Genomic DNA, 17,311 nt, shown 5'->3' with positions numbered 1-17,311 from the left:
TTGTCTTCATGTTTTGGTGTGGATGTGCATTTTCAGTTCTCCTTGGTGTATACCTAGGTGTGCAATTGCTGAGTCCCTCTGGCTTTGAACCTTTTGAGGAACTGTCAATTCTTTTTTTTTTTTTTAAGTTTTTATGCAAGAGGAAGCAAGTGTATACTAGAGAGAGAGAGAGAGAGAGAGAGAGAGAGAGAGAAAGCACCCAGGGGCTTGACCATGTGGTAATCCATTTTCCTCTTTTTCCCATCCTGTCAGGATCCTGGGCACATGTGCACACATGCTCAGTGTACTTTTCAAGTTGTCGTAGTTGGGATTCTAACTGTGGCCAGCCATATGGGATCTGACCCCCTCTGCACAGTGCCTAGCCTCGTGCTATGGACCAGTCCCTGATTCTTCATTGGCAGCTTAGTCTCTCTCAACACCCTGACAGAATTTCCAGATCATTGAGAAGCTTCTTTTCCCAAAAATATTCCTGTAATTTCTGCCATGGAAGAGATAACTTTAACACATCTTAGAATTCTTCTCTTATGGCAAGCATTAAAGTTCAAAATATGATAGTGTTGAGCAAGGCAATACAGTGACTTACAGTCATACAAGATATAAGTCAGATCTTTTCCAAGAGCAATTTAGATGAGAGAGAAAAGACAGTCATCAAAATACGGTGACTGTGCAGGGGATGGAGAGCAGGCCCCGTGGAGAGAGCCCGGGGTGAGGGTATGGGCTTCCAGAGACCAGGCTCAGCTTTTCCTGCTGGCACCACACTGAAAACGGGCTCTTGTTTGACTGGTTAGCGTATTTTGGCAGCACTTACTGAGCACAGACCGTAGCAAGAACACGCCCTTAAGAGCATTCAAAGATGGATGATGGAGTCTCTGAGGAATTCAAAACCCTGTGGCGGGCCAGCTCTGTGGCACAGTGGTGATACACTGCTAAAAAGAAGCCAGATTCTACATGGTGACCCTGGTTTGCGGGGTGACCAGCTCCTGTGGAGGGTGTTCATCTCCTTCTCTCACTACTTTATCATGAATAAAAAAAATCCAGAAACCTAGTGGCCTGGACAAGATACAGGCAGCTTGTGGTCCAAGGGCTGCACTCTGAGATCACACCCCTCTGCTGGTGTGCTCTTGAAATGTCCTTTCTTTTATGAAGGGATAGGCGTGGGAAATGAAACAGCTTCTATTTTTCTAATCTTACTTGGTAACTTAAAAAAATAATCTGGCAGCCAGGGGTTAGTCTAACAAACTGATTGAAATGTTACTTGTCTCTGAAACTCCTGTCTCTCAGTCCCAGAATCTGAGTGTAGAGAAAGCAACACGATGGTTATTAAGAGACAAAGGTTATCAATCCAACGTGATCCCCATGTGTATTAAAATGGATAAAACAAGTGAAATTGGAGAAGCTATGATTAACTTAGGATAGCGAGGTCTTAAGGAGGAACAAGTTTCTATAATTCTGCCAGGTCCAGGATTAAGACAGCCAGGAAACCTGGAAAGGGCCTCTTGGCCTGAGACCTTGAAGCCTTGCTCACAGGCAGTTTGTTTCATTTTGTTTTTCCCCAATTAATTAATTAATTAATTAATTAATCATTTAAAAATTATTATTTTAAGTTTGCTATAGGGCATATGTGCTCACCAGAAATAGAGAGGGGGGAGGGGAGAGAGAGAGAGAGAGAGAGAGAGAGAGAGAGAGACAGACAGCAAGCCATCAGGTCTGAGATGTAAACCGCAGTTGACCATGTGGGAGTCCAGCACCATAGCCGCTACAGCATCTGATGGCCCCCCACAAGGCCGTTTTTATCCATGGCTCTCTGTAATGTGAAAGGACAGAAATGAAAGAGGTAGATTTCAGCTATGAAGTCTGGTCTGTTTGAGGAAACTACTCTCGTAGCTGCCTTAGTTTATCTTTCTGAGACTTTGTTTCTTCATTCGTCACAATCTTGGCGGTATGTAACGTTTATCCAGCACTACCCTGAAGATTCTGGCTGTCAATATAATCAGTCCTACAACAACCATGTGGGAACTGGTCTAGTGATTTTTCCCATTAATTTACCCAAAATCTCACACGGTAGCTCAGGGCAGGGCTAGGATCCAAGTCCTGATCTGCTTGATGTCAAGCTCATACTACTTCTGTTTCCAAGATTTATTTTTGCATATTCTATTTTAAGTCAAATAATTAATTCTATCACTATGGTAATACAAGAATTAATTGTTCCTTTTTTCCTCTCTCTTAGAAAAAGAAATTCCTGATGAGACAGTGAGCAGCACCATGGTGCTTCCTAAGGCCAGTCTTGCTTAAGAAATACTGGAAAATGATGATAAAACACATATTCCATATCGGCTTCAAATGCAAATGTGTAGGAATTTTAATATTAACATGAGCTGTGCTAGAGATTCTAATTGCTAACCTTGTCCTGGTACCTCCTTCCCACCTCTAAAACTCTGTGTTTTAACATATAATTTTGCCATCGCTTTTAGATGACTGTGAACTGAAATGCTAGAGAAAGAGCAAGTGAGAATAAGAAGGGAAGGGAGGGAGACCAGTAGTTGGCATAATGGCTCTGTCGCTGAACTTCCATGTAGTTGACTGTGGTTCGAGTCCCGGACCCAGTGGCTTAAACTCACACCAGGCGCATGTGTGTGCCCAAGATCCCAGGAAGAGAATGGAGAAGAAGGGATTGTGGCATGGCCATCCCCCCTCCAGGGGGATTTTCCTGCTTTCTATCTCTCTGTCTCTCTCTGTCTTTCTGGTGAGCACATATGCCCTATAGCAAAAACTTCTCTCCAAAGGAAAAGAAAAAAGAAGGGAAGGGAAAAGGCCCAGCAGTACACAGGAAGCCTCTGGTGAACTCTGAAACTACGGGAGCCTTTGCACACTGCCACATGCACGTCCAGCTCAGCCTGGCTTTTGTGGTGTCAGTGATCCAGCTGTGGAATGAAAATGAGTGCATACGCGAAGTGGCTGGAGAGTAACCATGGGAATCTGTTCACACATGTAAACTAAAGGGCCCAGCCAACTTAAAAATGTGATGAAAGGGCCAGTAGGTAGCATAGTGGTTAAGGTGCTGGACTCCTACATCATGACCGACCATGGTTTGAGTCCCAGACCTGGTAACTTGAAACGCAGGCCAGGCACATGTGTGTGCATATCCAAAATGCTGACTGGAAAATGGAGAAAAGATTGCTGCATGGCCATCCCCTTGGGGAGTAATTTCTAGCTTTTTGTCCCTCTGGAGAGTGCACATGTCCACATGTCCTATAGCAAAAATCTCTCTCTCTGTCTCAAAAAAAAAAAAAAAAAAAAAAAAAAAAGGAAAGAAAAAGAAACTTGATTTAAGGTAACTCTTAACTCTTAAAGGAATTGTTAAGTGTGGCAGAAAGCAAGACATATCAAATATTCTTCTAGTTAATTAAAAATTTTCACTGGCAAATAGTTTCTTTAGCATATACCGTGGTATATGCTAAAGTGATAAAGCTTTCAGAGGTCATTTGAGGGTGTTCGAAGCAGCTTCATCCTAATGTTTTTGTTACATCCCGCTATGCTGTGTTCAAATGCTCATGGCCTGAAGATGGGCCAGCTAGTTCCTCCTCCTCTTTCTGCTGTTCCTTCTCTAACCTGGAAGACTTCTCTTCACCCTGGGGGACTCCTATTCCCCACCTCATTCACGCTTTGTGCAAGGTGTGCCCTTGCGAAGTCAACTTCTGGCTTCCTCAGGCCTGAGCCCTCTCCTCTCTGCAGTCGCTCTCAGTGAGTTCCTGTAGTCCCGGGGCTCTGTGTCCAACCCATAACTGGTACCCGGCACACTGACAGCACCAGCTTCTCCTTGGAGCTCTAGGCCCCTGCAACAAACTGCCTGCCTGATGTTGCTACTGGGACATGCCTTTGACATCTCAAACTTCACTTTTCCAAATCAGAGCCTACTATCTTCTCTATCCTCCCAGGCTTCCCCAGCTCAATACATGCTACCATGATCCACCTGTGCCATCTCAGGCCCCTCTCCCCAACCTCCCTCAAATAATTTACCACCTGGTTCTGCCTTTTGGTGCCCAGTGCTCACCTCCCTGACCTGAGTCCTCCATGAGGTCTCTGCCCAGAGGGACCCTGACATCCTCCTCATGAGCTGATGGCTGTTTACTGCATTTGAAAAAGATTCACGTTCTGGTCCCCACTGAGTTCTTAATTTGTTACAGCCACTCACCCAGCCACACCGAACATGCCTTCCCCAGGACCTTGCCACCAGCCCTCTTAGAGCTTGGCAAGCCAGGCTTCACCAAGGCTCCATGCCCACCCATCACATCAGTAATGGTGACTGAACTCGTAATGGAGTGAGGGAGGGATCAGGGTAACAAAACAACCACTAACTACTTATAATCAATATTCACAATGTTGCTCCATAGGCTGGTTCCACATGTTGTAAATTCTCAGATTTCATACTTATGGAATCTCTTCCACAAATTATAAATTTTTAGAGTTTATAGACCTCAAATGTAAACTTGCTCATTTCTTGCTGTCCAAAGAGTTATATAAAACATAGTTCTACAGAACTTCTTGATTAGTTAACATTTTTGTAAGGACCATTATTCTCTAACAGTAATAGAATGTTTCTAAAATAGCAAAAGAAAATAGGAAAATGTTTCAGGGAAAAAAAATGTGCCAATGCTGGTGTCAATGTCCTTTTCTTATTTCTTTTCCTTACGATTTTTTCATCAACTATTTACTTATTATATTAATTGCCATATATATTCAAGGTTCTAGTCTGTGAGAGACTTCAAAGAGTTAATAGAAAATTAGAACTAAAAGTACAAATTAATCTTGGTGCAAAAAAATGGAAATCTATGCATGGCCTTTTTAATATGCATTTTCTATTAACTTTTTGAAGACCTCTCAAATACCTATAGGAAGATTGTGTTACTTTAAATATGAGCCTGGCATTGATTGCAAATACTGACGCTATTTTAAAATTTACTTAAAGAGTCCCTACTACTAAATTAAAATATAATAGTGAGTATTCAAGTATATTATAATTTACCGATATTGGGTCGTTGGAAAGTCATGATGTATATTTTCTACACAAAAATGTGTCATGACTTTTCTGATGACCCAATAGAAAGCAAGAATAGAACTGAAAACAACAAACAGGACAACATAAATGAAACTGTTTCTGTTTTTTTCCCTAAAACACTGATTCCTCTTAGACTTTCAGTTGCTGATGCACTGAACATATCGCATTTGAAAAGTTGATTTCTATAATAAAACTCGAATTGTTCCTTGCATTCAAGAAACTCCAGTAATACTGTGAAGGCTGCATAATCACGAATGCCACCATGCTCTTCAAAGAGATCTGTAACTTGGAGAGGGACCGACTTACTACTGTGCACAGTCGATCAGCTGGTATTCGTTGGATCTCTCAAAGCATGCCTTCACTCCTTCGTCATCCCAGAGCTTTTTCACATGATCAAAGAATTCCTGAAGCGTGTAAGAGTGGCAAACGAGAAAACACATGGGTTACAATCTTTCAAAAAGTTAAAAGTATAGAGAAACTGCAACAATTTCTTTTTAGCAGGTAGCACACAATTTGTTTTTTCTTTGTGAAAGTTTACCTTACATATCTTATGTTTGGTGGGATGAAAAACATGTGCACCTGTGTTACCATCACTCAAATCAAGTTGTAAGACACTCTTGCCACTATAGAAAGTCCCCCTCCAACAAAAAATTGTAAGTGAAAAGTTAAGGTCATTAATTAATGATAAATGCAACTAATAGCACAATTAAAAAATTATTTAATTTTATTTATTGTTATTATTTTAAAAATTTGCTATAGGTCCCATGCACTCACCAGACACACACACACACACACAAAGTGAGAAAGTAAGTCACCAGTTCTAGGACTGTTGGTGTCTAGTGCCTTAACCACCATGCCATCTGCTCGCCCCAATAGCACAATTTTAAAGTTCTTAGTACTCAGAAACCTAAACAGTTGAACTCACCTCAGCAATGAAAAGGAAACATGCATACTATAATGGCAAGTTCTGTCTTAGCTGCTATCTTGTAAACTTTCTATGTGCGCCATGATTAGGAATGACCATGGTAGGGTAGATGAATTAAATTTGGCTCAGACACATTAGATACATGAAAAAGAAACCTTTACAATGATACTCTTTGGGAATAATAGATAAAATATAATAATATGTAATATTATATAATTTATTACATTATAATATATTACTCTATGACACATTATATAATATGTATAACATAATATATTATTAATAATACATATAACATATATGCTATTTGAAAATATATATCTATGTGTGTGTATATATATATGTTTTGTTGTTGTTGTTGTTGTTATTGTTGTTGTTAAACTATGAGTTGTGTGAACTGTGAGTTTTGACTCACTCAAGATCCATGAATGAGGTCACCATACTTGGTTTCACTCATAATGGCAAGCAGGAAACTCTGAAAGATGAACTTGCCTTATCTCAAACTGAAGGGTGACTTATGAATTCAGAGTCACAAGATTACCCAAACTGAATTAACAGTGCTATAGAACCAAAAGACTACCGTAGCTGCTAAATGCAAAAGAAGTTATGTAAATATTTACAAATTTCTGTTGGGACATTCACATGCTTCCTGAGTAGTCATTTGCTCTCCCTGCTCCCCCAGGAAGCACCTAAGTTGGATCTGCTCACAGGGTTCCGAGGCCTTGGCCTCAGAGCTGCCACACTTGCTAGGAATCAACAGATTCTTTTAGGAAAAAAAGTTCTTTTTCTTAGAGACTCACAGTTCCATATAGGAGTGGATCCACATATTGTAAGGCTATTGCTTATTTTTATTTGGGAGGACTCTCTGAGAAAATCAAGAACCTTCTTGTAGTAGAAAATCAAAACAAAACACACAAACACAAAGCAACTAAAATGAGGAATACAAAATTAGGCATGACACTTTGGAAGGGGAGTAGAATGGAGGCATCCTGAGAGTAAGTTTTGATAGCTTCGAGCAAATCCAATTCTGATCTCACAGTATCAGGAGCAGTCTTTTAGCTCATGGCATATGTTTTTATGTCTGTCTATCATCATCATCAAACCCTAATTGTTCACAGCTGATTAAAAAAAGAGACAATCTCCACCTATAGGAGAGTGGTCGGTCCTCTCAGTTTCTGTCTTGTCTCCCAGATTTAACTTTCCTTCTGGAATCTTCTGATGATGTAATCACTGCTGTAAAGAAGTTTTGCAACTTTCCTTTAAAAAATTTCCCTCTCAGGGAACCAACAGTTAGTGTAATGGCTATGTCACTGGACTCCCACGTAGTCGACCGCGGTTCGTGTCTCGGACCCGGTGGCTTAAAACTCTCACCAGGCATGTGTGTAACTCACATAGTCGACCGCAGTTTGTGTCCCGGACCCGGTCGGTGGCTTAAAACTCACGCCGGGATCTAAAGAGAAATATTCCATTATGCCGTTATCAAAGATGAGCTTGAAAGAGAGCGATGACCACTGTGCCATGGTGGGAGACGTCTGTGTGTTTTCGACTCTCGGATGCCTGATTTCTCTCCATGTGATAGTTATTACACATAAAAACAAATTTCACTGGGTTTTCTCAAACATACGGATAATTGCTACACGTTTAATAAAAGTTTACGTAAGAATTATCTACTAAAATAGATTTCCAAATGGCAATTTTAAAAAAGACAGACTGGAGTGACCCATCTAAACTTGGTTGATAAAAGAAACAATCTTGAACCTCTTTATCTGGTCCCTAAGAATCGGGGAAGGCATGGCAAGATGAGAAGAGGAAAAGAGAACAGAAAAGCACATGTGTTATAACATCTTTACAAAGTGTCCCTGAGTTGCTCAAGCCCTGCCAGTGTGTGCTTCGTGTAATGTGGCTGTCACACTTTCCAGCCAGCCACAGTGGCCCCACAGGGTGAGGACTCAAGAGCCAAATGACATGGCGTTCGAGGTCAGTGAGGGGTGGAAAACGAGTCCTGAGTAGAGCCACCAAGGTCATGGCCACGGAAGGCTGGTGCAGACGGAATCCGTGGGACACGGCCGAGCCCTCACGCCGAGTGCTGTACCCTGAGCTCGATGCAGCAGGCATGTCACCTGCCCCACAGTCACATCCCCAAGGCCAGAGCACAGCAGAGATGGAGGCTGCAATCAGATGTCATTGCTCTTCCACTCATTAAACGGAGAAACAGGCCAGCAGAGGAACGGTGTGACAGCCTGGGTGCATTCTGGCCACCACATTGAACCCCGGGGCTGGTCTATCAGTAGGGCAGGATGTGTGCCATGCAGAGGGCATGGGAGAGCGTGTTTCACACCGTGTTTGTGCCTTCAGCCCTGGGAACAGTAGTGGCACAGAAGGGCAGGACGTTTAAAGTCAGAGTTCTCCAGGGATCCCTGCTTAGGACCCACCTGGGCTCCTTCCTGCACGAATATCAGCATCACTATGCCTCACACTTGCTTTGGAGACAGTCCATCCCTGCAGCTCCTCAGCAAGGAAGCCTTGCCCAGACAGGCTGAGATTCTCAGCACCCCTCTGCTCTCAGCTCATCCCTGCAGACTTCACTGTTTCCTCATTTCCTTGGCAATACCCTCTCCTAACTCATTTTGTTAATTTCCAGTATGCTAGTAAGAATTTTTTTTGAGAGAGATTTTTTGCTATAGGGCATGTGTGCTCACCAGAGAGATAGAGAGGTGCAGAGAAACAGAAAGCGAGAACTCACTCCCAGGCGAGATGGCCATGCCACAATCCTTTCTTCTCTATTCTCCTCTAGGGATCTTGGGCATGCATAGCATATGTACCTGGACTGAGTATTAAGCCTCCGGGTCTGGAACTCGAACCATAGTCCACTATGTGGGAGTCCAGCATTGTAACTATTACACCATCTATGGTCCCATGCCACAGTAAGGATCTTAATAACATAATCCCTGCGATTCAGGTTTTATTTTGTTGAGGGTACTGTCCACAATACTTTATTACAGCTGCTCTCATTTACAGAGGGAGCTGTTAGCATCTATGCACAGCGCTGAGACTGGCAGGACATTTGTTTTTCCTAACACACTGGAGGATTTTTTTTTTTTTTTTAAATTTCTTCCTTTCCTGAGAATGAGATACAGAGAGAGGCGAACACTCTCCACAGGGTTTATGCTACCATTCCTCCCCATACCAGCAAGGATCACACACCCATATGCCCACTGTGTACAGGTGGAACGGGGAACCCACCCCTGTTCTCCCATATGGATGCAGCTGCACTGAAGCAGTGTGTTACCACTGCATCCCCAAGGTGGCGCCACGACGCATTTGTAAACACTGCACACTGCCATCCGTCATGAGAGAGACTGAAGAATGTTCTGCTCTCTACTGGATTTCTTTGAAACCGCTATTAATGTAATTTATTTTAGTAAATCTACTCTTAGCAGAATAAACACAGGGCAGGGGATCTGGTACAAGGGTACCCCGTAAAAACAACACGATGGCACTCAGGAGGAGTCCCACAGGTCGGTAAAGCTCAGTAGCATGTGTTCTTCCACATTTCAAAATGCTCTGCCCAGATGCTGTGTGTGAGTTCCCTCCGTGGGATCAGCCTTAGTCTCCTACATTAGGGACTACTTCATAGGTGAGGAAACTTGGGGTCTCAGTGCAAGCCTTTGAGACAGAACTACAGAGGAGGGCCCAGACCAAGAATCAAGTGCAGTTTGTGCTGAAATCAATGATTTTAAAAGACTCTGTAAAATCACTAAGTATTCTATCAGGCAGTGCAACTCCTTCTTAGTTCAGGGCTTGGCTAGGGCTCTGAAGGGGATTAACACATGCCACACCGACATACTGATTATTTTGCCGCCAAGGCAGCTGAGAAGCAGCAGACGATCTAAGCAGGGTTCTATGCCCTCCCTCTTTTATTTTTTTGGAGAAGTTTTCGCTATAGGGCGCGTGCGCTTGCCAGACAGACAGAGACATAGAGACAGAAAGTGAGAAATCATCCCTCCAGGGGGGATTGTCACTCCACAATCCCTTCTCCTCCATTCTCCTCTCGGGATCTTGGGCACGCACACACACATGCCCGGCATGAGTTTTAAGCCACCGGGTCCAGGACGCGGGTCCAGGATGTAGTCAAACCGCGGTCGACTATGTGGGAGTCCAGCGACATAGCCATTACACTAACTGCTGGTTCCCTCTGCCCTCCCTCTTGCTGCTTAAAAGAAGGGTGTAAAGTTTCCCCCTCTTCCACACCAGGATGAGGAGAGGGACCCTTATCATCGGAGGCAGAGCCAGCACCAAGGTGAATCTGCATCAACAAGTCTTACTGAATGGCAGTCGACTTCCCCTAGCTCTCCCCACGTAGTCACTTTCCCCGTACCTTATCAGCCCTAGAAGCCCAAGCAACCCCTTTCTTTTGTTTCATCACTTCTCCACAACTTGCAGCCTCTTGTTAAAATGGAAACTAAGACCCTGAGTCTAACTGCTTCTTTGAGTTTTCATTTCTTTTCTGCCAAGCCCCTGTGCACATAAAACTACGAATATTAATAAAATGTGTATGTATGTCTTTTCGTCTGTTAATCACTCTTCTGTCAGTTTATTTCACAAGCTTCTGCCACTAAACCTAAAAAGGGACAGGAAAAGTTTTTCCCTCTCTACTGTCCTCACGCATTTTCTAAAATAACTAGGAAATTAATACGAAGAATAATTTTAGTACATCTCCATTAGCGACTAAGAGGAGCGATACTAACTAAAAATAACTTCAGTGTTTGTGTGTGTTTGACAAGAACGGGTGATTCACAGTGATAGATAACCTGTTTGGGGCATCTGAGTGTACAGAGAAATGGAAAGTGTACAAAGAAAATTACTAAGTGACTATTTTTCCCCCTGTGTTACCAAATATGAGAATGGCCTTCATATGGTTAGCATCTGAAATACATAAGTATTCGTTACTCTTATTCAAAGGGGTCTGAGTTGGGTTATATAAAATAAAAATAATAATGATGCCAAATTTAAACTTTATTTTTTTTTTTGTTTTGCCACAGGGATTGAGCATGTGCATGGAAGAGAGAGAGACGGAGGAAGTACTGCACGCCAGGACTTGGTTACACTGTCAGCCTTTTTCTCTCACTCCTTCATCCTGCCAGGATCCGGGGCGCATGTCCATACGTGCTTGGTGTGATTGATTTTTATTTAAAAAAATAATTATTAATCTAATTTAATTTATTATGATTGTTTTAAAATTTGCTGGAAGGCACACACACTCACCAGAGAAAGAGTGAGAGAGAGAGTGAAGCAAGCCACCAGGTCCTGGATGTGAATCATGGCAGGCCACGTGGGAGTCCAGTGCGCTACCCACCACACCACCTGCTGGCCCTCTGCTATGTTTTTTAAACTACCAGGGTTGGTATTTGAACTACAGTCAGCCATGTGGGATAGCTCTCTCTCCACAGCACTTAATTCCTATGCTATGGGGCTGCCCTCACCTGTTTAAAACAGAAAATGCAGGGGCCGGCAGGTGGCATGGCGGTTAAGGCACCTTCTGGCAACTTGCTTTCTCTCTCTCTGGTCAAACTAAGAAATAATAATAAATTAACTAAATTAAACAAATAATTCTTTATAAAAATAGAACGTGCATGGGCATGTGCGCATGCAAGAGAGAAAGAGTTCGCCTTGACAGGATCTTGTCACCTCATGATCTCCTTTCTCCAGAGAGATGTGGAGAGAGAGAGGCAGACGAGAGAGAAGCACCCTTGACTGGGTTTTCTCATCACAGTCCTCTTTCCTGAGCACTCCACCTCCTCACATTCTTAGGACCTGCGCAATAACTGGCATGTTTTCAGGCTGACCTGGGGATTTGAACCCATGACTGGCCACGTGGCTTCCAGCACTGCAGTGTAGTTATACTATGGACTGTACCACGTAGGCTGGGCCTAAACCTACACCTTTTTTTTTTTTTTTTTAAAACTTTTTGCTACAGGGAGAATGGGAGTGTGTGCTTGCCAGAGAGAGACAGAGAGGGAGAGGAGGAGGCAATGTGAAAAATCATACCCCAGAGGGGATGGCCACGCCACAGTCCCTTCTCTTCCACTTTCCTCTTGAGATTCTGGGCATGCCCCTGGTGTGATTTTCAAGCTGCTGGGTCCTGGACTTGAACCATGGTTGGCCATGTGGGAGTCCAGCACCTTAACCATCACACAACCTACTGGTCCCCCAAAGGTACTTTTTAAAAGCACAGCTTTAAAAATTTAAGATATAACTTTGATTTTTAAATCAAAATTTAAATTAAGATTCAAATATTTAAATGGCTAACTACCCTATTTCATATTCATAACATTTTCTTCTTAGTACTGCTGTCTACAACTACTTTTACACTGAAAGTATACTGAAAGATAACTAGGAGTTCTCAGGAAAAAAAATTGCTCTCAAATGATCATAACTGCTTTAAAATAGAAATAAACATGATAATAAGAAATGTAAGATTAATGTTTGTTGCAGAATTGTTGTGATATTGAAATATAATACAATTAAATAACTTTTCAGTTACACTGACACTAGGGATATATTTTTAATTTTGTATATTTTTCACTGTGAAACAGAAATCAAAGTATGTTTGTCATCTATTTTTTAAAGTAAGAATTGTTTCTTTATTTAAATTTTATTTGTTATTATTATTTTTTAATTTGACCGAATAGAGACAGAGAGAGAAAGGGAAACTGCAGTACTGGCGTGCAATACCTGCCAGGTCTGGGACCTGAATCATGTCAGCCACGTGGGAGTCCAGCGCCCTAACCACCACACCACCTACTGGCCCCATGGCATCTCTTGATGACAAATGAAGTTGAGGCAGTTTGAGAGTCTGAGCTCCAGCTGCACACACCCTAGGGGTCAGGCAGCTCTGCCTATGGACTAGCAGACTTGTCACTGGGTTGAGTGTGAAAATGTCATCCTTATGTTCATCCACAATATTCTCTTTCCTTCCTCCCATCCTCCCTTCTTTTCTCTCCCTCCTCTCTCCCTCCCTCCCTCCCTCTCTTCTTTCCTCCTTCCTTTCATGTTTATTTCTTCTGTCAGTAAAAAAAAAACAGAGCTGAAGAGAGACAGGCAACAGTTTTCATGCTGCGATCCATCCCAACCTCAGCCCCAGATCATGGGCATGCACACACGTGGTGTTTTCAGCGAGGTCTCCAGACGCAAGTCTGGAACATTCCATGGGTGTCAGTCTCACAGAGTGCTGTGTCATGGCTCTTCCATCATCTGACCCCATAACATTCTTTCTAGCACAAGTTATGGAAAATGTTCCTTTAATTTTAGTGTTGGGGATACTTTTGCATTTCTCCAGGAACTGTCTTTTACATTCTTATTAATTTTTAATCTTACGGAACCTGTGACTTTTCTACCGCTTTTATTCATGTCACTGAGCTGGACTGCATGAACTCTTCGAGGTAAGCCTCAGGGTTAGTGAGTACTGTGAATACACTTGAGAGCTTTGTCTGACACTCTGCACCAACATCATTGCTGTTCCACGTAACCTCCTCTCCTGTTCCTAACTTAATTTTCTTAGACTTTAGTTATCTGATTAACTTGAATTATAACTTTGTCAGCTGTACTAAATCCTTGCTGAAGCATAAACAAATGTCGAATGCAATTTTTGGGGGGACCGTAGTGAATAACGTCCACCACTAGAATCACATGAATCTTAGAGACACGTTTCAGGCTATCCCATAGCCTAGAAATAAAGAAAGCTGGATCCCACAAGGTCAGCAGACTGAATTTTAGCTGGACAGGAGCATTTCTGTGCCCTCAATCCAGACAGGATCCAGAAATGGAGAAGGGACTGTGGTATGACTACTCCCCACTGGAGGGCGCCTCTCCCTCTCACTCGGGCCAGGCACGCGCCTTCTGACAACTGAAAGGCGGGGGGGGGGGATTTTTCAGGAGAATAGCCATTTAAAAAGAATTTAAGTTTTGGTCTGATTCACATAAAATACACCTACTCCATTTTATCCCCTAATAACAGAATGATCTAATAGGTTTCTGTTACTTTTTTCTGGATATGATATTAGACACTTGTGTAGGATTGGCCATGATGGCTAATGCTATGATTTTGTTATTATAATTCCCATCCATCCTCAAATTTGAGATAATACGATATGTCTAAAATTCCATTTAGGAAGCTTTCAGAAACTATGCTTAAAATAAAAATTCACAAAAACAAATTAAAACCCTTAGCAGTGTCCAAGCCCCTATCTTTCCTAGCATGAATTATGACCACCACGGACACAACCTCAACAATCAAAAGAAAATAGAATCAGGTCACACCTAGCTTTTTCTGAGTGCCCATTGTTTCTAGGCAATATTCTGCAAGTCTTAGACGAGAGGTCTTATTTGAGTTTTTGTTTTGTTTTTTGCTAGAGGGTTTGTGTGTGTGTGTGTGTGTGTGTGTGTGTGTGTGTGAGAGAGAGAGAGAGAGAGAGAGAGAGAAGGGACAGAGAGGAGAAAGCACCCCCCACCATCACCACCACCACAGAGAATGGTCATGCCACAATACCTTCTCCTCCAGTTCTTTCTTCTTTCAGAATTCAGGCCCACATGCACAAGCACCCAGAGTGCTGCTCAAGCCGACAGGTCTGGGACTCAAACCGTGGGGTCAGCCATGTGAGATCCAGCCCCCCACCCATTTCCAGTCCATGGAGCCTGCCCCATTTGAGTTTGAAACCACCTTACTAATGTAGGAGGTTCAACTCCCACTTTGCAGATGATGAACTGAGAACAATCAAGTACACACCATACTTTCTCGAGTTTGCTTGACTAGGAAGTGCTCACACCTGGATTCAAGACCATGGCCTAGCTTGGTTTCTTATTCTCTGATCGGATCGCAGCTCCCTGAGCCTCGGTGACCAGTCAGGGCAAACTCAAATTTACAATACACGCCCATGATTTTTTTTTTCTTTCTTTTTTTCTACTCTAAGTATTTTTAGCTTCATTATTTATTTATTTCAGTTTACATTTTATGGAAGGGTGTTTATTATTATTTTTAAAGACAGGATCTTGCTGTGGGTACCCTCCTGCCTCGGCCTCCCTGCTAGGACCACAACTGCGCATTCCACGTCCTGCTCTTTCTTGGACAGGGTCTCTGTGTTGACCAGACCAGCCTCAAACTAGCAATCCTTCTGCCTCACTGTCCCCGAGTTGCTGGCATTACAGCACATGTCGCCCCACCAGCCTTTAGGTTGGACTGAGAATTAAATCTGGGCCTCCAATACGGTCCCAGCCTGCAGAGGACAGCAACTTGGCAGCATACGCCACCATGGCTGGATTGTCAGAGTCATTTTTTAAACAGTGTTTAGAGGTATACCTTGTATGCCATAAAATTCACCCCTTTCTGCAGGCATGTAACCACCAACACAGTCGGCTCTAGAACACTCCATCACCTCATCGCCTCCTTCTCAGCCTCCTTTGCAGCCGAGGTTGTTACCCAGATGATCGCTTATCAATTTCTGTCTCTGCGGTTTTGCCTTTCCTAGAAATTCCATGTAATGATATTATTAAATGAAATCGCTTAATATGAGAGTTTTGAGATCCATTTATTTCGTTATGTATATTAGCAGTTTCTTTTTTAAATTATTGAGTTCCATTGTATGAACACAACCATTTTTTTTTTGGAGAAGTTTTTTGCTATAGGGTGGGTGCGCTCGCCAGATAGACAGAGAGAGACATAGAGATAGAAAGCAAGAAATCACCCCCCAGAAGGGATGGCCACGCTGCAATCCCTTCACCTCCATTCTCCTCTCGGGATCTTGGGCACGCACGCACATGCGCCCGGCGTGAGTTTAAGCCGCCGGGTCCGGGACTCAAACTGTGGTCAACTACATGGGTGTCCAGCAACATAGCCATTACGCTAACTTGCTGGTCCCCACAAACATTTTTTTTTTCATGCACCAGTTGATAAGCATTTGAGTGATTTCCAGTTTTTGACTATTATAGATAATGCTGCTAGAAATATTTGTATACAAGTCTTTGAATGAACATTGAATGTTCATTTCTTTTGGGCAAGATTAGAATTACTAGTTTATATAGTAAGTAAATGTTTAATTGTAAAAAACTGATCAATTATTTTCTGCAATGGCTGTTCTGTTTTACACCGATTAGAGTGATGTCTAGGGATTCTAGTTCTGCATCCTCGCCAATATTTGCTTTTGTCAAATTTTAATCATTTTCATGGGTGTACGGTGTTAACACTCTGTGGTTTTAATTTACATTTCCCTAGTGACACATGATGTTGGACATATTTTCGATGTGACTGTGGGCTGTCTGTGCAGCTTCTTTCTGAAGTATCTGTTCAAAGGTTTTGTCCATTAAGGGACCAGCAGTTAGCGTAATGGCTATGTCGCTGGACTCCCACGTAGTCAACCGTGGTTCGTGGCCCAGACCTGGTGGGTTAAAAACAACCTTGGGCGCGGGGGGAGTCGTGCCGCGGATTGCGGTGTGGCCATCCCCCCTGGGGAGTGATTTCTCGCTTTCTGTTTCTCTGTCTCTCTCTGTCTGTCTGGCGGGTGCACGCGCCCTAAAGCAGAAACCTCTCAAAAAAAAAAAAAAAGGTTTTGTCCATTAAAAAAAAATTGGGTTGTCTTATTATTAATGAGTTTTCTTTTTAAAGGTTTTTGCCATAGGTCATGTGCACTTGCCAGAGAGACAGTGAGAGGGAAAGTGAGAAATCACCCCCCAGGGGGATGGCCATGCAACCCTTCTCCTCCATTCCCCTCTCAAGATTTTGGGCACACACACGCACACATGTGGCTGGCATGAGTTTTAAGTCATCAGGTCTGGGACTCAAGCCATGGTTGGTTAAGTGGGAGTCCAGCACTTTAACCACCATTCTACCTGCTGGTCCCAAATTTTATTTTTCTATAAGAGTAAGAGGTTAAAAAAATATTACTTGGCCCAGCCTGGTGGCACACTCAGTAGCAAAAAGAACTGCAGTGCTGGAAGCCACATGGCTAACTGTAGGTCTGGAGCTCTCGGTTGCCTGAAAACATGCTGGGTCCGTGGGTGCATGTCTAGGATTCTGATGAGACGGAGGGCTGGGGAAGGGGGTCACAGCATGAGGAGATCCTATTCAGGGTGCTTCTCTCTCTTTCTCTGTCTCACTTCCTCTCGTGAATGGGGAGTTTTATCATGACTAAAAAACCAAACCAAACCAAACCAAAAAATATTACCTGGATTCAAATTCTTTGTCAACTATAGGTTATGTAAATGTTTTCTCTCAAACTGTAGCTTGCATTTAATTTTCATAAGTGTCTTTTGATAAGCAAAGTTGTTAATTTTGGTGA

The 17,311-nt window shown here is 42.8% G+C and overlaps 1 protein-coding gene across 4 annotated transcripts in view; it reads right to left on the bottom strand.

Moving 5' to 3' along the window:
* The window catches only part of GNAL (G protein subunit alpha L), a 135,872-nt gene that overhangs the window by 48,343 nt on the left and 70,218 nt on the right, over positions 1 to 17,311 (bottom strand). For all 4 annotated transcript variants that reach the window (XM_006164041.3, XM_006164043.3, XM_006164042.3 and 1 more), the window contains exon 6: positions 5,363 to 5,460. In XM_006164041.3, the coding sequence (XP_006164103.1) occupies positions 5,363 to 5,460 (98 nt within the window). The remainder of the gene's footprint in view (positions 1 to 5,362; positions 5,461 to 17,311) is intronic.

Source organism: Tupaia chinensis, unplaced genomic scaffold (genome assembly GCF_000334495.1).
Source record: "Tupaia chinensis unplaced genomic scaffold, TupChi_1.0 Scaffold143584_1, whole genome shotgun sequence".
Classification (NCBI taxonomy): Eukaryota; Metazoa; Chordata; class Mammalia; order Scandentia; family Tupaiidae; genus Tupaia; species Tupaia belangeri.
This window is presented reverse-complemented; position numbering and strand designations above follow the sequence as displayed.